Source organism: Phaethon aethereus, assembly GCF_964289735.1.
Source record: "Phaethon aethereus genome assembly, chromosome: 1".
Taxonomy (NCBI): domain Eukaryota; kingdom Metazoa; phylum Chordata; class Aves; order Phaethontiformes; family Phaethontidae; genus Phaethon; species Phaethon aethereus.
In genome coordinates, this window is record NC_138575.1 from 155,574,926 (window position 1) to 155,597,764 (window position 22,839).

Here is a 22,839-nt window from a genome sequence, read left to right on the forward strand (position 1 = left end):
ACTTACAGTTTGATTAACCCACTAACTTTGTCCCAAGCAAGATGACCGTTTGGAAAATACCTTCTCTACAGAGAAAGTAGGACGTCAGCCAAAAGGTGGACTCTTATGAATAGGCTTTAAATAGTAAAGCCCAAACTGCCTTTACTGTGTGCTTCCCAATGACTTCAGACAAAGGTGCATATGCCCCAAGATAGGCTAAAAAAACCATTTCCAAAGAAGCAAGTACTTGGTTGCATAATATTCTTTTAATGCGGAGGTCATGAAACAAACTCTTGATGTTGAAAACTGTAAACTCAGAAGAGGAAACAGCCCCCAAGCCAATTGTATCCAGAGAGATGAACTTAACAACATAATACTTTCCAATGAATGGTAACAGTAATTTCATCCTTTCCACCCAAAAGCGCTTGCACTTTCTAAGTACACTGTATTTGTTTCTTTGCATTATTTTATCACAAACATTCCAGTTGGGTAACATACAATCTCCTCTTCCTATTCCCATTGTCATCCTTTATAAACTTAATTAAAAAGTCTAACTGGAGAGAATTGTTTGTAAACAATTATAAACAATTCTCTTCTTCAATGGGATGACCTTTTTTCCTAGGTATCAAGTATCTCAATTTGAGTTTCTCTCTTCACCCTGTGAAGCCTGTATTAGGAACCAACAAAGTAAACAATACAAAGAAATGAGAAAAACCCACCAAGCTCTAGGCCAGTTTAACTTAAAAGAACTTAACATAATCTTAAAGAAGTTAATTGAAATAGTGTGATAGCTTTTCTGATTGGTCTTAAGAAAATAGTGCAGGCTTCCCAGAGTACAATGCACTCTGTCCCAAAAGCAGATAAAATTTCAAATGAATCCGCATTCATATAAAGAAAAGATGCTGCATTACAAACCAATCCTTAATTTGTAACAGTAGCTCTTAACAGACCAATATATAACCTTTTTATAATGACAAAACTATAAAGAGACCTCTGCTTCTGTTCCTGTGGAGCTACCACCTGCCTTTGCAGTGGTACTTTAGTGCTGTCCTGCGCTGGATGGAGAGATCTGCTGCTACCGATGTAGAAGGTATGTATACAGGCGTCTCTGTATGATCCCAAAAAGGGGAAAAAACCCTTTTACTTGTGAACGGGGATTCAGTTCGTACTTCCCACCACTGCAAATTTGACAATGATCACCGCGGCTAGCTGAACTGGATTTAGGTTTAAGATTTAGGATTTTGCCACTGCATAGAGTAAAATTGCATTGACTGATGAAATTTTAACCTTACAAATGTCAAATTATACTGCCCACAGTAACAGTGTCTTGGCCCTACTCCACATGCCAAATAAGACAATGAAGTTAACAACATCAGGGTAACGTTACACTTGCGGAAATAGGCTAACTGATGAATGATACGTATTTGAATTTCCTCATTTCCTTCCACAAAAGAATTTATTATTAAATGCAAAACCACAAGGGACCTAAGTGAAAATAAGTAGGATTGTTAGTTAAATAATTTTAAATCATCATGACTATGTTAAGAGAAAGAAAAGGCAAGAGAATTAACTGGAACTCATTACACTGTAAGGAGTAGGCACACCAATCTCAAGTTACTATTTTCAGCCTAGTACACATAATAGGACATGAGGGCAAAGGTAGAAATTAAATAAAAACAAATTCCAGCCGTCAGGAAGCATTTTTCACATGAGAATCATAAATGTTGGAACAGTCTATCAAGTAAGGTTAATGAGGGTAACAGCTAGCAGCCAAGGAACATAAAATTAGATGGCATCATGGGTGGATGACAAAAAAGGAAGCAATTTTGTAATTATCCTGAAGGCAAGAATGCTTCTGATGCTCTTTGCATACCAACATACATACAGGGACATATTTGCCTTTCAGTTACATCTGCAACCATCATAACCATCCCTAGGGGAATTACACAGCATCAGTTACAGGATAACCTGGTCCATGGGTTTTATGGAAGGTATGTAAGAAATGAGAAAGGAAAGGTTATTTTTCCTTAATTGGCTGTGATTTAAAAACTAGTTTAATTTTTCTGATTTGCTGTACTTTTCAAATTTCTTATATTCACTTACAGTTTTATACAATTAAATAATACCTAAAAACGATGAGAAAATCTATTCTTGAAACTGTTCTCACAGAGTAACAAAGATTAACAATTTCACTGCGTCACTCTCTGACTTGACCCTGCGCGGCATTCTGATTATGAATCCTGTAGGAAATTACCATCCAATAAAATCAACACAAGATATCTTAAATGGGTTTAAAGTAGATATTTTGCTAAGTGTCACATGAAATTTCAGTTAAAGAGATGTGGGGTTTTGGTGACACCCCAAAATGATTGATTCTTTACCCAGTGCTATTCAGCAGTTGTTTAAGTTACACCGAAGGAAGTGTAACATTCACTGACAAAGTTAACTGATGTCATGAAGATGAGGCACTATAAAATAAAGTACAATCTAGATTAAATGCTAAAATGGGAGCAATGGACATAGATCTTAGCACTGACCATTGTAAATTCTTATCCATAAAGGAAGAAACTTGGGGCACACAGAGTAAGAGGGCCTCCTTTGGGCTATCTGTTTCTCTGACAAGAGGCATAACAGGGTCTTGATAATCTGTCAGTTCAACATGAAGTCCCAGTACCACACTTCAGTGAAAAGAGATAACACAACATTTGGCCATATAAACCGAGTAGTACAGAATAGAAATAAAGGAGGTTATGCAATTTTCTCAGTTAAGACTAATGAAATGCTTGGTCCAGTTGTGACTGACAATTTAAAGTATGAATGGAAGAGGACCTGGAGAAAAGTCATAGGGAATAGTCAAAGACTTGAAAAAAAGGCTTCTTTAGTAACAAACTGCAGGAGGTGAATCTAATGTAGCTTCCTAAGAAGAAGGTGAGAATAGGGGTTTAAACCAATTGCTTCACCAGATACCACTGTCATCAGCAATGGTGGCAGACATCATGGACATCCCATTCTCCCAGCTCCATGTCCGGCCTTGCAATGCTCCAAAATGGGTTAAATGCTACAAGTCACATATATACATAACTATCTACATAATGAAACTAGCAATGCAGAGCTCTTTCATCTACCTTGCAAAGGTAAAACAAAAGCTCAGTGACAGATTTTTAAAGCTAGGTCACTGTGGTCTAACATCTGTGTTTCTTTATTGCAAGAGTAATCAACTACTGGAACAACTTAGCCAGGGCTGTGACAGACTCTCAGACATCGGAAAAACAAAAAATACAGATGGGATGTTTCTCTAAAACCGGCACTGTAATTCAAACACGAATTAAATTCAGGAAATTCTCACAGCCTACGTTATAAATATTAGTCTTGTTTTATACATTCCATATTTCTCTTTATACCACATGAATCAAGTGTACTCCATCAAACTGAGTCTGTATTTTCAGCTGATGGTAGGCAAGGATTGCAGGTGAGAGACAAAAGACCTAACAGTTTAGTGCTGTTAAGTCTTACATAAGAAAGCGTAATGTGGTGGAATGTCATAGGACTGAAATGAATAAAATTCCCAGCTGGCTGCTCACATGATCATTATTTAAGTCAAACCTCAGACATAACTTCACTGGTTGATAACAAATGTAGGAGAGAAATGTGGGGACATATTCTGACTCACTCTTCCAGGACCCTATTCTGAACTTCTGGTTCCTAGAAATTAAAAATTGAACCTGCTTGTAGTAAAACATTTCTCAGCTCAGACAGAGAGATATGACATACAACTACAAAACCAGGAAAGCCAAAAGATGTATGTAATGTTAAGTCACTCATTATTACCTGAGGGAGGCTCAGAAAGCAGAACTTCAGTAACGATTAACAAGAAACCCCACTGTCAGCACACACAGGCAGCATTTCTATTAATTGTTACCCTGAACATTAAATTCAGTCAATCCTATTGTGTTCTGTTGCATCTCCCAGCAACCAACAGAAAAGGTTGAATGCTTACGGTCTTATCCAAAGTGTGCTCAAATACATTGATTTAAAGTGTGTTTCTACAAATATGCTGCAATCTCACTTTAAAAACTGACTGAAAACATGAGACCATTTGATAGCTCCAACTTAAATTAGAATTTTCTGTTGAAGACAACATGCTGTTCTGCTTAAAAGCTGGTGGCACGAAATGGCTCTCATAACACTGCAGTTAATTATTACAAAACAGTTAAGCCAGGAAAGTATTGTGTTCTTCAGCCTTAGTTATGTAGACTCAAAGCAATTGGTCACATGTCCTTAATAATTAGACAGAATCCATGCGATAATATACCAAGATCTTGCACTGCTAAGTCTTTACAAAGTATGCTGAATATACTCTTTGGAAACATGTGACCTTTTGGGGCATGTCTAATGCAGCACGTAGCAATACAGCACAGAGATTCAAAAACCTAATTTTAAATGACCCACCTTGGGTACTGTATCTGGCCTGCATAGCGTGGGTTGCAGTGTATTTGTACAACCTGCTAGAGGAATTCATTAGGAAAGTTACAGCTGCAGAAACACAGGGCTTACTGAAAACAAGTTTTACCATGGCAAGGTAGCCAGCTCAATAACCTGTGGTGATGGAAATCAGCAGGCAATAGCATGCTACTGTGAGAGTAGAAGGATATAACACTTTTTTCCCTGTTATTTTCAAAGCTGAGAGGCGTTACAGATAATGTACTGCAACTGCATCATGGATGTGTGTACTGAATATTAAAGAGGAGAAAACGATTAACAGCCTGCTTATACGTGAACAGAGAGAATGAGCTGTTCTCCATATGCTTGGCCAGGCAATAAGCACCTACTGTGTCATGTAGATTGGGGCATGGCTCACCTGCACCATGGCTGCAGGAAGACCAACACCATGGGGATAGACAGGCAGCAAGTCCTGACTTGCTCACACTTCTAGTTGGTCAACTACAGCTCTTGTGTTGGGGTTGTTTTAAGACAGTCTGTGTGGCTCTGCTGTTGCAGAGGCTGATGGACAGTTTTGACACTCGTGCTTGAAGGAGGAGAGCTGCGTCGGTCTACAGTTGCCAGCATTTCCATGTCTCTCACAGGCTGAGTCGCAAGCTCTCTCCTGCAGCTGGACCCCTTAGGGAGCTGCTCTCCACTTCTGCTTGTGGAATGCTGGAGCTTCTTCTTTCCTCAGGTCTCCAAGTTTTCTGGTATTTGTCTTGCTGCTTTTGGACATGTAGAGCTTTTGGGAACGGATCATCAGATCAAAAGGTCAGAAGTTTTTCCTGCTTGTGCTCTGGAGCACACCCTCTGTGTACATTGCTCATTTGAAAGACACAAGGGACAGCTGATGTTACTAACCAGATTCTCTGCAAAGGCTAACCAGACTAGCTAAAATTACATTCAGTTTTAAAGTGCCAGAAAAAAAGGAAATTTATTCAAGCTGTGGCAAAACTGAGTTGGTCTTTCATGCAAAGAAAAGAGAAAAAAACAAGCAACAACGTTGCACTTCTATTTTAATTCACCATTTTCCCAGGTCTTTTCCTAAGAAAACACTAGTCCCTTTTGACAGTAGGCAAACTTGGAAGTAGGAAGATAGAGCTGAAATTCTGAGATTGAACAGCAAGATTTCTGCACCTGAAACAACTTTAGGGCAATCAGACCACAAAGCAACAAAAGAATGGTCCCAGGCCTGGCTTCTCAGCTACTGGGGAATAGGACTTTCCTCAAAGAAGAGAGTAAATTTATTTTTATAGAAAAGCTGCAAAGAGTGGGGGATCTTGGGATGAGACTTTAATAGTCTTAGGAGGGTCCCTGTCCCTCTTTAAATAAAAAAATTCCTGTTTCTTCTGCATGTACGAAATGGGTTTGGGGAGATGATTTCTGCATAGATGAATGGATTACCATGGGGTTGCCCATTATCCACATGCAGCACTGTAATCGCTCTACAGACTATGTCTGCAGGGTAAGCAGTGAAACTACTTGGCATCTGTGTTTTCATATCCCTTAGCTCCCGAGAAAGATGAACTTTAATCTCTCACAATTAATTGTGCTCTTCTATGAAGTTATGTGTGCTTGTCTTAATGGAATATATTTTTAAAAGCCTAATGAAAGATTGGTAGCCTCAAGGCTAAGAGTACCTGGCCGGGGTGGATCTCAGTCTACCTCTCATTCGTAACGAATGATGGCTGTACTTCAGTTCCTCTCTCCTTGTTTACACATGTTACTGGCTTTATGGAAGACAGTGAATGATACGTGACTAACATGGAAATCACATTAAATGAAAATGAAATACCTTGAAGAAATAGTAAAAATTACATCATACCTAATTTGAGATGGTATCCTTCCAATGAAGCAGCTGACAAGCCTGGAGTCCACCTCATGGAAACTGGATTCTCTGCACAAAGAGCTCCCAACATGCCAGTACAATGTTTCTGACTGCCTGTGATTTGGTCATAGTAACTGCTGTATGTTTTTCCTCGGGGGAAAAAAACAACAGACCAGTTGGTTCAAATCATGAAGCCCTGCATACCTATTACGCAGCGCAGGATCATGCAAGCATGTTGCTGTAGGGCTCACAGGGATTCCTTCCTCAAATTCAAGACTACGGTCCCAATCTTCAAAGTGATTTATGATCCAGCCTCACGCTACCTTACTAATCACCCATCTACTCAATGGTGACCCTATGTACTATTGTGTCCCTTCAGGGACAATACAAACCTCAAGCAAGAGATGAGAATTGTGAAAGAAGAGGTAACATTTTCTTGAAGTTCTCTAACATCTTAGGCTATAGAACATACCTTATCAAGAATGGCTACTGCCTTATCCCCTTGAAAGCACAAACAGGATTACTATCAACGAGTAACAACAAAGAGAGTTTAAAGCTTCCACTCTTACATAGAAAAATAATCAGATCAGTATTGGCCAGAGCACGCACTGGACAGATGGTATAAGATGTCTGGATCTCAATTTGATGGCAAAAATTCATAAAATGAAATCAATGTTAAAGAGAAATATAATTTTTTCCAGATTGTTCCCCAATCCATTGGCCATATAAGTCTATTTAAATAATCATTCCTTGGAAGGGATTCAGGTATAGATTGTTTGATGTGTAGAAATAGTACCATATTTCACTCTCTTTGAGTCTAATTAAGTCTATTTACTCATAGGAAATGGGTACTGATCCCTTTAGTCCCTGGGTCACTGAAAGGATGAGTCCCAAGAAGTCCTTTCCTTATTCTCTAAGACTGAGGCAAAAGCTAAACAGACTATCTTATAGAATACTACTTTTTTTTTTTCTTTAAAGGCAGTATTGATAGCTTCATAGATAAAGCAGTAAGGCTGTGATCTGCCAAACAAATCAAAACTGTTGCCATAGGCAAGGACTGGAATAGAAAAGTAAGACAGAGATCTAGACTGGAAGCTGGTGTTGTGTGACTGACAACTGATAAACCACAGTTCACGTTGAACGAGGACAATCAAAATCCCTACCTTCTACTATTCACCTGTCCTTGACTTTATTCTAAAACCAGAAGGTAAAAGAGTACATTTTTGTCATTCCCCTCATCTGACCACTCCATGTAGATGGAAAATCTCTCGGGAGAGGAAAGCAGTTGAAGGAGATGCAGTGCAGTGTTTGTACTCTCCAAGAACCGATCAAAGTGCAGTTGGGGAGTGCAGCATAAGCCACCAGAAAATGAGCACGTAGCTAAGTGCTACATACTCTAGTCACTGTCCTCTCCCTGGGAAGGACTATTTTTCATAACAGTTAGGCACTGACCTGTTGCCATTTACATCTATTTACAAGACGATTTTTGTCCTTTGTTTTACATACATGACATAAATATCAACAAATAGGGCACAATAATGCCATGAAACATCACACAAAGCTTAAAAGAAAACTATCAGGAGGGGTTTTGGTTTTTCTTGGCATAAATTTCCTATTCAAGTGGGTGATGTGGAAATACCATTGCAAAGCAAGCCGCAAGTATTCAGAATGCTAACTGACATTTTCTTCACCTGACTGTAAAACAGCTCAGTTCTTCTATTTCATCCCTACTCGGGTGCAACTACCCAATACAACTGATGCACGTGAGAAATGAGAGTGGGCCTTGATTTCCAGCCAGTTAATCTGTCACAGTCTGAGGCACACATGCTCCATGTCTACATTAATGTATTAAGTAGCCCCGTGCTCCGTAGTTTGACCATCTGTACCGTTTTGCTGTCAGAAAGGTCCCGTGCATTCTTGTTGCTTGGGTTGTCAAGCTTCCTCTTGCTTTGCTTCAGCAATCCCTCAAGATATTTTTGGGCATGGGGCAGGAGTCAGGATAATGTGAGGACCACAGGCAGTCTCTAAGGGGCCACCCTGTTTTGGAAACTAAGGAGGCCAATTACCAGGGCTAATTACTGCTATGGACATGGACAGACTGTGCCAATTGACCACAAGGGCAGAGAATACACCTGGGACTCTGCGGTTTACTGTAAGGGACACAGCCAGAAAGGAAGCAGCCTGTGGGCTTTAGCGAGTTAAGAGAGAACAGATGTGCTGGCCACCTCATGGGCACGTACAGAGGACAGAAGATTTGGGCAACTTTCTGCCTACTCCTTTATACCTACTCTTACCACACACCTGCAAACCACCTGGGGAAAACCCAGCTTCAGCCCTACACCACAAGGGAAAAGCTTAAATTTCCCCATTCACTTCCTTCTTCCAGCCAGTGTCACTTAAGATTTTCCAAGTGTCATGCAGAGACGTTTGGGCCATTTCCAGCAGACTGTTTCTCCGGCTGCTGGCTCGGGGAGATATGCAGGCTTCCCATGCTCCATGGCCCCAGCGGCTATTCCCAGTCCTGCGCGCAAGCGGCATGCCTTTCTGCCTGCCCCCTTTGCCGCAGCTCAGCCCAGGACATGCCGGCAGCCCCGGTGAGCAGTTCTGCTCTCCTCCCGGAGTCGCTCCCCAAGGTGTCCGCACACGTGTTCGGGCTGCCATGAGGCTTGGACCGAGTGGCTGAACACCAATTACTCGGTGTCAGCGAGGCTGCAGCTCGAAGGTAAAAACGCCTTTCCTCATCTGTTTGCAGTATGCGTGGGGACTGCACAGGCAGAGCAGTAGGCGCCAACGCCGCGCCAAGCACGAGGCACACACGAGCGCGACGGGGAAAGCCTGCTAAGCTATCCCAGCTTCCCTCCCCTACCTTGAACGATTCTGCTACCCACAGCTGCAAGGCACAGCAAGCGCGGGCAGGACCTGACAACGGGAGACTCCCGCAGCGGAGGCAGCAAATCGCCAATGTGTATAGATGCTTTTTTTTTTCCCCCCTCCAGTTTTTTTTCTTTTTTTTTCTTCTTTTATCCCCTTTTATCTCCCTTTTATCCCCGTTTCCGCAGGAGGCCAGGGCGTGCAGTGAGGGGGTCAGCTTCTTGCTGAGCCAGGAGGCTCTGCCTGAGGACGGGCAGAAGGGCAGCCACCCTGCTCTGCTTTGCCTGCTGCACCCGGTGCCGACGGACCGTACGCACACTTCAGGACCGGCATCGAACGTAAACGCTCAGGAGCTCGGAGTTGTGCTTTGGGACAAGGGCTTAAACCTGAGGCAGTTGTTTTCTAACGACACAAACAACAAGAAGAAAAAAAAAGAACCAACCCAAAACCCCATTTGCAGAACAGGACAAATTGAAGGGGTTGTGCTGTATCCAAAAAATTTCACTTTGCCTGACATGCCTTTTCTGTATACTGCCTGATTATACAGTCAGAAGGTAATTTTGACCAGCAAAGAACCTTTAAAAGTGTGCTGAAATATAAAGGAAAAGTATAGCTGGAATAAAGAATTTATTACTTGGCCCCATCAAGCAATGGTGAGAGGAGGTGTGGGCATGATCTGCAGCTAGGACCTGCCAAAAGTAAGCCAAGCCCTATTTATCTGAATGATCTTTACTTGCTGACTTCAGAAAGCTGCTTCAAAATAAAGGTTGGGATCATTTATGAATAAATAGGACGCCTGAAATATCCAAGTAAGCATACATCCTTGGTAACCGATATGATCTAAATGTTCTGATCTCGTGTGTCTAAAACAAAAATAGAACTCATTGGTAAATTTAGGTTGAAAATCGGGCTGTTTTCTTGAAAAAAAAGTCCCTCTTTGAGGAACACTGTCAGGAGAAGAGAAGCCAAATAATGCCGCCCTTTCAATTCATACAGAAAGCTCTGGCCAATTTGAAGTTCTGTCCCGTCCATCCTAAAACGTGCTAATTTCCCTAAAATCTCCACTGAATTTTAAACTTTTCTGCTGTCTGCTTTTCCAGCGCGCACGTTTCCTGCCCCCCGGCCGGCCCGGCTGCACCGGGACATGCCGGCCGCCTCCGCCGCTGGCCTCGGGCCCCGCTGCCCCGGCCCGCCCCTGGGGAGCCCGGGGCCGGCCACCCGGGCGCAGGGCCAGCTCCTGGTGCAGCTGTGCAGCCTTCCCTCGCGGAGGGGTGTGAAATGAGCTGTGTGGGAAAAAAGGCTGCGAGAAGTGGGGCTTCCCCCTCGGCCCGCCGAGCGGCTTGGGGTCAGCCGTGCCTCTGCCGGGCCACGTGCCCCTCTGACCTCCATCCCTGGGCCCATGTCGCAGCCGGTCCTCGGCCCGTCCCCAGGGGCCTGCCCAGCCCTCCAAGGCTGCGCCTGACCCGGGTGGGCATCCCTGGACCTGCTGGGTGCTGTAGGGACGTGCCGGGAGGGTGAGGGCCCTGCCTGCCTCACCACCCCAGCCTCCACCTCCCGTCTCCCAGGAGCAGCCCCCTGCACTGCCGCTGAGGAAGCCATGTCCGCCTCTCCCCTCGCTCCCAAGATGGACAAATTGAAACACGCGTGTTCGAAAACGCGGTAGCCTCGCGGAACATGGCTAACCGTTGACTGTGCTGCAAAAACATGACTAAGCTTGAAGTTAGTGCAATCACTCAGGCAAACGCAAGTTTGCTCGCTAACTTCTCTGCGAGAGCTTTTGCCTTGCTATGCATGGCTTCTAGGGTCTGGAGACAAGGACCTACCCTCGCACGGTCGTGATTCACACCAGCACCTTCAGCTTCCAAATGGACAAAAAAGAACACGTCAAAATCAACAGTATCAGTCCTTAGTGACTCAGAAACGTGTGCTTGATAAAAATCACATACTTTCACTGTGAGCTGAGTCAACTGCTGCTGTCAACTATCTGCTGCCATTTTAAAGAAAGTAACTCTTGATAAACATCAGGAAATACTGCAAATTTCACTGTGTTTTTTGCTCCTTAGGAGCAAACAAGGTGCTGCGAATAGCACAAGGCATTAGTTTCCTAAGGGAGAAAGGGTTAGAGAAGATAAGCTGCCTTCTTTGGCAGGCACAGATAGCATAACTGTAAGCTACTAAATTAACTTTGAACTCTCACAAGATCTTGGATCGGTATAATACAATACGAAGAATGTTCCACTCCTTGACCAATTTTTGGCTTGGAAAAACAAAAACAAAAAAACAAAAAGCAAAGAACTAATAAAGAATAGTCTGGTCTCAAATGAGAAATTCACTAGTGCAAAAAGAAAAACAGATCCAGTAACACGAACTGTGCTCTGAACTACTGAATTAAAAAGTTCATAACAAATGTGTTTCCTTATAGTATAACTGAGCAAGCCACAATGCAACTTTACATTTTGGGTAAGGCAAATCTGTTTGGACTTATAAATAATTATTTGCACAAAATTTAAAAAATACATGGTGGGTTTAGAACCATAATGCATAAAGACTTCCTGTGGTGCAATTACTACACAATAGAAGCCAGATGTGCTACTTTAAAAGCTTGAGGAAATGTGTTGCTGAATTTTTGAAACTGCTTCAGCAGTTCACAGAAAAGTGACAAAAACAAGAAGATCATTTATTACACGATAGTTTACCTTGTCAGGATTTCTGTCTCTCAGTATCAACATTTAACCTTTGAGAAATATGGGAAGCTGTCTCTTCTCGTACCAAATGCAGCATGACTATATGATAGGCTATTTAATAACACTAAAAAATAGAATTACTCTGAACATACTATTGCAGACATATATTGAGCATGCTTCTGATCTACACACAAGAAAAAGTGAGTAAAGAATTTGTGTGGCTTTCCACTGAAAGATTAAAATATATGGCTATCCGTGAGAACCTCTTTCTCATCGCTAACTCCAGGGGAACACAATATGCTGCTTTTGGTGCAACCTGTCTTTAGCTCTTGAATTAATAACTTGAACCAGTGTTAGGATATGATGGTACACAAAGAATAGTGTCTCTAATGTAATCCACACAGACGAAGCAGAACTGGCTTTTGAAGAAATCTTCCTAGGAATACTGATTAATTCATAAGAAATCGGGAAGATTATTGGTTTCATAGGCATGGCAACAAAAAAGAATTTCAAGGAAGAATTTGAGGAACAACAAGGGAAAGAGGCATTTAAGGAAACTCTCCTACTGATGAGTGGAGCAGATAGCACATGAGAAAGAAAGGCTCAGAAATAAGGAATTTATAGCTTTAGACCATGACTACATTTCCACGTGAGTGTGCCAGTTTGCCTGATGTCATACGACTGCTGCAGGTGAAATCCTGGCTCTGATAAAAGAAAAAACATCTGCAGCTTGATCCACACTGTGACTCTCATCATGGAGACATCACTGCCAGATCAAGGCATGGCTGTTGGTGTTGGTGAAAGCAAGGGGTTTTGCCTTATGTAGCTGCCTGGATGCCACCCTCTTCACTTGGGACTTCTTACAGTTCTTTAACGGAGCTGCCTCTTCTTCACGGCTCCATGACTGAATGTAGAGAGTCCTCTCTGAACTACCCAATAATTCTTTCAGCGTTCAAAGAAATGTTGAATGAAGCAATCAGATATGCTGGGAGGCTCCTCAAAATGCTGGTTTTCTGCAAGGTATCATTTATCATTCTGTCCAATTTTCTTACGGAACACCACTTTCACTCAATGATGAGCCAAACTGTACACCTATTGAAACAGATATGAATAAGCCATGTCTGCCACTGTGGAAATGCCTCAAATGAAGTTTTTCTAAAATAGGATTATGGTGTGTCTTTTTGGGGGGATCTCCTTGGCAGACCCACTTCTGAAGCAGTGCACAGGTAGGGAGTCTGGTATTTCCAGGGACAGATGGATTCCCTTTGCAAACACTAAGTAATGTGGCAGAAGGAATCCATCAGTCAGATTGACAGCTCATGCCTAGATGACCCGTGCAGTACACACACACTCTCACACTGTGCACACTGTGACCCTAGGGCGTACATTCACAGTGGACATGCCCAGCGGGATGGGCCAAGTGATTACTCCACCCAGGCTTCTTTCAGGCCACGCATCCTGGGTTAATGTAAAAAGTCCTCCTGTTTCAACCAGACAGAAGTTTCCAAATGGAATAAAACAGGACACATCTGGGAAAACGTGGATGTCAGATAACCACAGAGCATTGACATTTTAACTTAGGCACCTGTGTCAGCAATCTAATTTCATTATGAAGCTGAAGTAAATACATAGGACTGTTGGCTTTATCCTCTCTTTTTAAGGATTGTTGGTTCCCCCTCTTTGATGTCATTCCCCCTAATATATACCTTCACAATGTCACAGAAGTCAAGAAAATTGTATCTATCTCATGCACGACTTTGACTGTTTTCTTTCTACACAAATCTCTCTAGACATCTATATAAGCTCTCCTTTTTAAAAGTTGTGATCTGTTACTTGTAGTTATTTTTGCAAATGTTATTCTCATTTATTCTCTCTCGATTTTCTTTATTTTACCTGACAATCATTCCCTTCTTTTCTGGGATTCCATTGCTCCCACCAGAATACAGCTGGGGGGGGGGGGGGGGAGGAAGTGTGTTTTTAAACTGCCCCTAATGAAAATTACTGAGGGGGCACCAGTAGTCATCAAATGTTACAAAACTACTTAGGAAGAAGTGTGCTTTGGGAGAGACCAAAAAAAAAAAAAAAAAAATCAGCATTAGCAGAAGATATGATATATTCTCTCTGGAAAAAAAAAAAACACCACCACAATAATCCAAGAATTGTACTGTGGATACAATTTATTTGCAGGGACAGAAAGAGAGAGAAGAAATCTGCAAAGCTGGCTAAACTTTGATTAGTTAACACAACGTAATTTTATTTAAGCCAGATTAATATTTAAATCTACAATTCAGAATAGTTCCAAAGTTATTTGGGGCTTTTAACATCACCAGCCAGTGTATGCCAAAGAGAGCTAAAGATAACTCGAGCCTGATCCACTCCATTTGGCTGTCTCTCCTAGTATTTCCATCCAGGGACTCCTCTTCCTTAGTTCTGTTTAAGCCTGCAACTGGCATCCTCTCCTCTTGCCAGAGACACCATTTCTTCTTCCCCAATCCTCAGCTAGCCTAAACAACCTCCTCCTTTCTCTTCCTCTCACTTCTTTCTTTGCTCAGAAACATCCGTCTCCCTAACAACTAGCAGCAGCCTCCCAGGCAAGACATCCAGTCAGATGCTCTGAGTTCCCCTCTTTTTCTCTCCCTCCTTCCTGGCTTTCTCCTTCATCTCATTCCAGTTTCTTCCTATGTGCAATTTCACTCATTCAACACCACATATCTCCAGCAGCTGTAACTCCTTCACATATATATGGCTGTCAAACTCAGCTGCTCTGCTTGTCTCATTACAGGCAGAACCATGGCTTTTAAGATCTTTTAATCATTTATCATAATCACAGACTTTAATCATTTGTAGCATTTTTTTAATCCAAGCTAATAAAACACTTCATAACATTTGCACATTAGTCTTGTGCAGCAAATAGTAGAAGATTCAACGTGACAAGCAGGATTACAATATAGAGAATACGACTGCCAGCAACCCACCTGCAATTACTCAGGTGCTGCTGCTTCCCCCGCACACCTCCTTTGCCACCTTGCAAGCACGCTGGACTGGAGCTATCACTGCAAGGAGCAAGCCCACCCCTCCGCCCACTCCAACTGCCTGCTCCCAGTCCCATGCCAGCCCAAGTTTCTATGCATGCAAGGGGTGACCTGATCCAGGCTAAAGCTAGCTCTCACTCCTCTTCCCTTTTTGGGAACTGATTAGTTTAAACAAGTAATTTTCCAATTCAGTTCACCACATGACTACAGAAAAGACCTGTGCTGGCCAAGGGAAGGGAGTGGCATATGAGTGGAAAATGGGATAAATATTTTGGTGGCAATGCAGCTCTAATTTTTCATGGAAACATGACCAAACTTCCTCATTCACATTCACTGGGGTCTTGCACCTCCTCCACAGCCACCGCCTTAGGAACCGTTCCGTCGAAGAAACCGGACGTCCAGGCAGGCCAATTTACTCTTCCAAGATACTCTGGGAAAACCAGCATGTGGAGATTCAAGCAGCCATGACCAGACTGCATCTGCCAACCGCGGCAGCTCAGCCACCTCTCTGGCTTACCTCTATGCTAACACCGCAGCCTGCGGTCTGCAAGCAAGAACATGAAGGAGAATGAATTAGCCCATGCTGTAGCTAAAGCTCAGGTATCATGCTACGCACGCTACAGCAAAACTTCATAAAAAGAAGAGTCGTACCACAAATGCCGCCTTTTTATGTCAACTGGTCCCAGTGATTTCATTACTAGGCCTGAAGAGTTTGCATAATCACCAGCCTGCTCTGGTTTCAATAGTGTGTGGTAATACGGTCGCCCAGTTAGTGCTACTCAGCAGAATGATGTTTCTATCAAAATAGGGCAAAGTAGCATGTGACACTTGAGGCCCTGGCTTGTGGCCCTTCCCATGGGGCCGTGGGTCCCCAGCCCGCCAGCTCCAGCTCTCGCTCAGCCATGATGTGGAGTGACCAACAGGCCACAAAGACCGATGGGCAAGCTCTACCTGCGAAGTGCAGCCTGAGCGCAGAATTATCGTGTCTCACAACACCTGCCACAAGAGCCCTGGTATTTCCCATTTCTTAATCTATTACGCCATCTCACCACAAAGATGTAACCACATCAGATATCTGTAAGGAGTGCAAAGTCATAAAAAAGGGGTGACAGTCACAGACAGTAGGATTAATAGCGAAGTAGGGATAGCTTTTGAAAAAATGTAATCAAGGTCACATTTGCATGTGACCAGAGCCTTACCCACACGTGGGGGCTGGCAAATGCAGCCTTAGCACCCTTTCAGCCTGCAGTACCCAGGCCCAACGCGAAGCCCGCTCACATTAATGCAAATCTTTCCATGAAATTCACCAAGCTTCGTAAGAGGAAAATGTTGTGCTCCCATGTACATTCCCTCTCACTTCTTTCATAGCCTTGTGATAAAGACTCAAGAGTTTAGTACCTTCTGTTTACATCAACACCTCAAGTGGGTAGTTGCAGCCACCCATATAGCACCTAACTTACTCTTTTTTTTTTAGCAACTTAATTTACACAATGATTTATGTATAAACATGTCTCTGATTTGTAAAATTAAGCCATAGCGTCAACCTCTCAGTCCTCAGATGAGGTCTGCACTAACAGAAGATATTTCACCTGAAGGTTAACTTCTACGAAGTACCCTCTGGTATCTATAAGCACTGCATTTTTGGTGCTTTTCTTAGGAAAATGAAGTTGTGGGGCTTGCTTCGCTATTGCTTTAACAGATTACCCAATCTGAGCAAAAGTAACAGTGGAACACTTCAAACCAGCCGACAGTGAAGCCTTATTGCTTCTCTGCTAAACGTCATTGCGTGGAAGGCAGTAATCCTTAAGGCTCGCACAGATGATTTGCTGGTTGTTTCTTTTAACGGAATGATAGATAAGCCATCTGGCAAAGGAAAACGCAGCTCCTCGCTTTCTGGTACCAAGGAAACTGCTTTTTCGCTCCTCTCCCTCCTCAGTAAAAGTCGTAAGGCAGTTTACTCACAGCATCCACTCTGACGGCTGACAGGACGACTTCCATCAGCACCAGCAGAAGCCCCAGGTCTCTGCAGGGAAAGGTGAATAAACGCGACATTGTTTTACGCGAGCACAAAACAAGCACGTGATACAACTCCGCAGTTAAAGGTGACGAGACGACTTTTAAAAAAGTTATTTTCAAAAGCGTGCCGAGCGGAATTACTTACTGGCAAATAAAAGTACGTGCACCGGGAGGCTGCGAGATGTCCATTTTGGCTCCTTCCCTGCCCGGGGGCTCGGCTCAGGGCTTCCTCCCGCCGGACGGCCGCCCTGCGAAGCAGAGAAGAGCCCCCACGTCACGCCGCTGTCCCCGCGGGGGTCCGCGGGCTCGGCCACGCCGCTGCCGGGGCAGGGAGCGGCCGCACCGATCCGGGGGAAGAAGGCGGGGGGCTGTCGCGTCGCGCGGAGAGCGGCGTCCCGCGGGGGCGCGCAGCCCGACGGGCCGGGCAGAGCCAGCGCCCCCGGCCCCCGCCCCGCGGCCCCTTCCGCCGCCCGGCCCCGCGCCCGCTCCGCACCGCTGCGCGCCGCGCTGCCGTGCCCTCCCGGGCGGCAGCGGCCGTGTGGGGCGAGGAAGCGGCGCGCCTCCTGCCTCCGCCCGTCGTCCCCCGCCCCCCCCCCTCCCGTCCTCGCCGCCGCCCCGCCACCCACCCGCGGCGGGGAGGAGGAGGAGGAGGAGGAACTGCGGCCGGCGGGGACCGGGCGAGGTTGCGCCCTCCCAGGGTCTCCGCCCGGGGGGAGGAGAGGGGGCTGCCGCCGCCCATCGGTTACGGGGCGGCGAGTCCCTCGCCCCCGAGGCATTGCAGGCGCCGCGGCCGCCACGCAGGGGAGAGGCGCGCATGTGGGGCCGGCCCCGCGGAGCCCCACACTGAGCCGCCGGCGCCCCGCCGCCCAGGGACCGACGGCGCGGCGCGGTGCGCGGCAGCATGCGGCTCTGGCTGGGTTTCGGGCTGCTGCTGAGCGCCGAGCTCAGCGCCGTGTCTGCCGCGGTGAGTACGCGGGGGGCGGCTCCTCCGGGCTGCGCGGCGGGGTGCCCACGCGGGACCCTCTCCCGGGGAGGCGCGGGGACGGGGCGGGACGCCCGCGTGGGGCGGCGCGGTGAGCACCCATACCTGCTTTCTGCCCCCGCCGGAGTTGCGCGGGGTCTCCGGTCTCGGAATGGTGGGGCAACCAAGTGGGATCGACGGGGATGCCCGGCTTGCCTCGCCGCTGCCCACGGCGCGGCTGGCACCGCGCGTGGGGCCCCGGCCTCTGCACGGGCTGGCGGCGGGGGTCCCGGCCAGCGCCGCGGGACCGGCCTCGCCGCTCTTTCGCTCGCCCACGGCGCGGCAAGGAGCGCCGCTGGCTGGGGAGGGAATATAAAGCACGCACCCACCCGGGACTTAAAAGTAGCAAACTGTGTTTCCACGGGAAAGGAAAAAAAAAAAAACGTGAGCTTTTTGGAGGGGGGGAAAGAAAGAAAAAAAAAGAGGAGGTGTTGGTTGAACTCAAAATGCCATGCTGGGTGCCTTTGACCCCCGCGACGAGCAGTAGGCTGGAGACCAGGAATCCTGATGTTAATGCTTAAAAGTTGAGTTTTGGCACCTTTCCCGATGGAGGCAGATTCAGCCACAGACATTTAAAATCGAAAGTATGCAAGTAGCCTGAAAGTTTTGCTCCGGGAGCTAATTTTATCACTGAGATATTAGCTATCCTCTGTCCTTAAGTTAAAGGACTCTCTTTACTGGCACTCCTGAAGTATTTGTGCAGTTCCTTCTGTACCTCTAAGTGAAGGGTAGTTGGCATCTAATTTGAAATAAGTCATCTTTTCGTGTCTCCTTGGTTTCTTGCATTTGATTAGGTTGATGCTGTAGTACTGAAATTCAGGGGTGCAGAAGACTCTGCAGGTAGCCATGGGCAGATGGATTTTTGTTGGGCTTTCTGCTATAAATGTAGGATCTTTTATTAGTAATCGGTAAAGGAAGTTTACCAGAAAGGGTCATTTTAAACTCTTTTTTTCTGCAATTTCAGATGAAGTTAGGTTCTATAATGAATTATGTGTGACCATGGGGATGGTATGTATACCTTGAATCAGCTGAAGTAAGAAATGCACTGAACTTCTGATGTCTTACCTGTTGCTCCTAGGCTGATAGTATCAGGCTTGCTGTGTTTGCAGTAAATCACTCAGTGATGCACCTCTTAGACGATTCACCCATTGTGTGGCATTAAACTGATTAAACCTATTCCTTTCCAGATACAATTAATTTAAATTAATTAAAATCTTTTGAAATAAATGATTCATGTTTGAGTTCTGAATTTGGTATTCCTAGAGGTATAAATATCTGCCTATGACATATGTTCCCATCTTGTGCTGTGAAGTCATTGGGTAAACGGTGACTGTCAATCAGAGACAGAAAACTACATAGAGAAGACATGGTTACTAAAAGAAGATACCAACTTTAATATCTATTATACAATTTCAAGTCTTCTGCAGCAACTCTGAAGGGGCTCTGCTTTAGAAGTGTCCTTTATGTGCTGGATAAATTGTTTTATTAAAATCAAGATTCCTTAAAATGTAATCTGGAGCTATTAATTATATTATGAAGTTATCTCCATAATTAACCATTCTTTCTATGCTATGCTGGCTGCAGATTTACGCTTCCTCATCAGCGCCACTGGGAAACACAAGTCTGCTGTGGAAGTTGAGCTCCTTGCAGTTTTGTTGCCTTAGATAAACTTTCAGCTGTACATGAGTGGCCTTTTGATCAATTCAGTTCCGTTGGTGGTGTCCCCAGCTCCATGCTGTTGCCTGTCACTAGCAGCTACCCAAAAGGTGATGGAGGCTGCTGGTGGCCGGCAGCATACCAGACATGGGTGGTGGTTGAGGGGCTTCTCTTTGGAGGTCCTTGAGCCAGACTGATGCCTCTGAGTGACGGTGGCTGGGTGGTGTGATCCACTGTACACGTGGATCTTCTGCTTTTGGGGAGCTGGCAGAACTGGCCCAGTGTTCACGTTGTCCTCAGATGACTGTGTTCCCACTGTTTACATTGAAAGAGTAGGTGTGTTAGCAGAGGCCTTTATGGTAAGGCAGGGTTGTATGCAGTGCTGTTTGCGTTGAGTTGAATGAAGCAACTGCTTTTCTCCTGAAAAAAATGGATGCTGCTTCTTTCCTGCCCCAGAATAGTTTATATTATCTGGATTAAAAAAAAAAAAAAAATCTTATTTGCGCAGCGACTGTCTTGTCATGTTCTTAATTGTCCTATAGCCTTCATCACAGAATCACTGAGGCTGGAGAGCATGTTGGAAATTGTCTACTCCAAACCCCTGCTCAGAGCAGGGCCAGCTACAGCAGGCTGCCCACGGCTGTGTCCAGCAGGGTTTTGAGTATCTGCAAGGATGGGGACTCCACAACCTCTCTGGGCAACCTGTGCCAGTGATCAGTTACCCTAACAGGGAAAAACATTTTTTCATGCATGCGTCATGGTTGTGCCGGGGTAACTAACTGAGACTTGAAACTGTGCTTGTGAATGCAGACATAGCAGAAGCAGCTCGTGCTGTGTTGCTGTTGGTGATTCTGCAGTGTAATAGGGCTGATAGAGTGAAAAACTGTTTTTATCACTGACATATCCGTGATTAAATACATACAAGGAGATTTGGAAGGACTGCTCTCACAGCGGCATTTGACGTAGCAAAGCCAGGCTGGAGCCAGCTACTGTCAGCATCATGTGCCTTACTACAGAAAAGGGAGCTGCTCCCACAGGTCGTAATGGGGCACTGTAAAATGCATCCAGATGTTGCACTGGAAGCTCAGTGTTTTTTACGTTGACCAATTATAATTAAAATATTAATTATAGCTAATCTGGGCTTTTGTACTGCTCTATGTTCTTCTCAGGAGATTAATTTTAATGTTATAAAGGAGAGCAGAGTAGAAGACAGGGCAGTAGATTAAGATGTTTCCAGGTCAGGCTGAGAGACTGCTCCCACGAGACGGTTACAGGAGAAGCTTGTTTTGATGGATCTCTGCAGGGGCTCTCATTTCTGACACTCTTCAGGCTGCCATTTCCTTTGAAGAAAGTCCACTTCCTAACATTAGTACTGCTTGGTTGAGAGATGACAATGCCATGGAAATCCCGGTTTCGTGTTTTGGTACGTTGTCGATGCCACTGCAAGCGCCTGTCCCTGTGCTTTCTGCAATGGAGCAAAATTTTCCACCTGCGCTTGAGCCCTGGGGCGAGTTGCCTTCCACACAAGTGGGATGGCTGCCATGCAGTGCTGGGGAACGGGGGAGATGCTCTATCCGCTGCCGCTCAGCGGTGGGCTTAGCGGTCGCTCCGAATTCCCAGCCCATCTCCCTGTCCACTTTTGGTGTCGGCGGAACGGGAGCCAGGCCAGAGCTGGGAGCGAGCTCTGCCCGGCTACTAGGAGAAAGCGGGCCAAAAGAGTGATAAAAGCATGCATTATTTTTTTCCGCACGTGCAGTGCTGATTCCACCAGTGCTGAGCCGAGCGTGTGGTGGCAGCTGGGGACGCACTGGTGGGAGCTGGGAGGTTCCTGTCCCTGGGTAAAGCCCCGTCAGGGGAGCAGTGCCCTGTCTGTGGCTGGGCAGAGGCAGCTCTGCTGCGTCACCCTTGCGCCTTCCTCCTGTCACCCCTCCTATTTTTAAATTGTATTTGGGGCTGCAGTCTGACACGTGCAATTTTAGGCCAAAAGAGAAAAAAATAAATTGCTCCCAACTAGTCTGAATTATTTTTGTCTTCCTTTTTCATTAAAAATATGATTTACTGAGATGAAGATTTAACAGGGCAGATAAACTGAGAGCAGATAAAAGGAATGACTTGGGCTTTTGGCATGTTGCTGGAGAGAAGTCGTATGACTGAGTCTGAATGACTGGCAGCACTTCACTTGGGTGTGCTTTTACTAGTGAAGTACGGCTGGGACGAACACCCATCTTCTGCAGCCATTCATGTCTAGGGCTGCTCCTGTCTTTGATGCTGAGAGACCTGTCCCTTAAGGGCATTTGACGTCCTTGTCCATGAATGTCCTCAAGGACTTGTCGATACCAAGAGCACATGTAACAAACCCTGTCAGGTTTTAGTTCGTAGAATCATAGAATCACAGAACCATAGAATAGTTTGGGTTGGAAGGGACCTTTAAAGGTCATTTAGTCCAACCTCCCTCTGCAGTGAGCAGGGACACTTCAACTAGATCAGGTTGCTCAGAGCCCCATCCAACCTGACCTTGAATGTTTCCAGGGATGTGGCATCTATCACCTCTAGTTCAACATGGAGATATGGTCACTTCAATTCAGAAAATGTGTCCAGAAGGAAGGACCCAAATGACTTCCAGTAAGTTAAGCACCACTTGGGCTAGAAGGCGTCACAGGGGAATGGGAGATGGGGTTTGGTCCCCCCTGCCAGGCTATGGCAGGGTGCAGGAGGGTTTGAAGAAGTACAGCACTCCCTTTTCCTCCTGTTGGAGCGAGGTGACTTGGCAGGAGGAGGTGTGAGACCTGGAGCAGCTGAGTGTGCACCACAGGGCCATGAGAGGCTGGGCAGGAAGGTGGCATTCCAGCCAGGAATGTGGCAAGGAGCGTTTTCTGGGGAAGCGGCAGTCATGGGTCTGCCTGTCCACCCCCAGAAGTGGGGAGTCATTTGGTAAGTATATATAGAGAGGAAAATGCATGGGCACCTCTGGGAGCAAGGGGACAGGGCTGGTGACTCCTTGCTCCCAGGGGAACATCCTTTGTCCTGCTGGCATATATAATCCTGGGATGTAATTAGGTTATATAATGCCTGAGGTTAGGCTGGATGTATATGCTGTTGGTTGTCTTGATCATGTAGAGAAATATAGGATAGCTGCTGCAGGCAGCTAAGACAATTGTTTTAAAATGTCAGAAACCATCTCTAGGGATAAGCTTATGAATATTGTTCTTTTTATAGAACTAGACTAAACAAAGGAAGATTCAACAACCTCAACATGAGAATAAATTGACT

At 45.3% G+C, this 22,839-nt stretch overlaps 2 protein-coding genes across 2 annotated transcripts in view; one reads left to right on the forward strand and one right to left on the reverse strand.

Annotated features, from left to right (window-relative positions):
• Positions 1-17,081, reverse strand: part of COL4A2 (collagen type IV alpha 2 chain) — a gene marked incomplete at both ends in the record, with an annotated part of 144,528 nt that extends 127,447 nt beyond the window's left edge. Inside the window, 2 exons of the mRNA XM_082013530.1 lie at positions 16,839-16,899; positions 17,038-17,081. Of these exons, the coding sequence (XP_081869656.1) occupies positions 16,839-16,899; positions 17,038-17,081 (105 nt within the window). The remainder of the gene's footprint in view (positions 1-16,838; positions 16,900-17,037) is intronic.
• Positions 17,077-22,839, forward strand: part of COL4A1 (collagen type IV alpha 1 chain) — a gene marked incomplete at its 3' end in the record, with an annotated part of 132,515 nt that continues 126,752 nt past the window's right edge. The window contains exon 1 of the mRNA XM_082013542.1: positions 17,077-17,856. Within this exon, the coding sequence (XP_081869668.1) occupies positions 17,794-17,856 (63 nt within the window). The 5' untranslated portion in view covers positions 17,077-17,793. The remainder of the gene's footprint in view (positions 17,857-22,839) is intronic.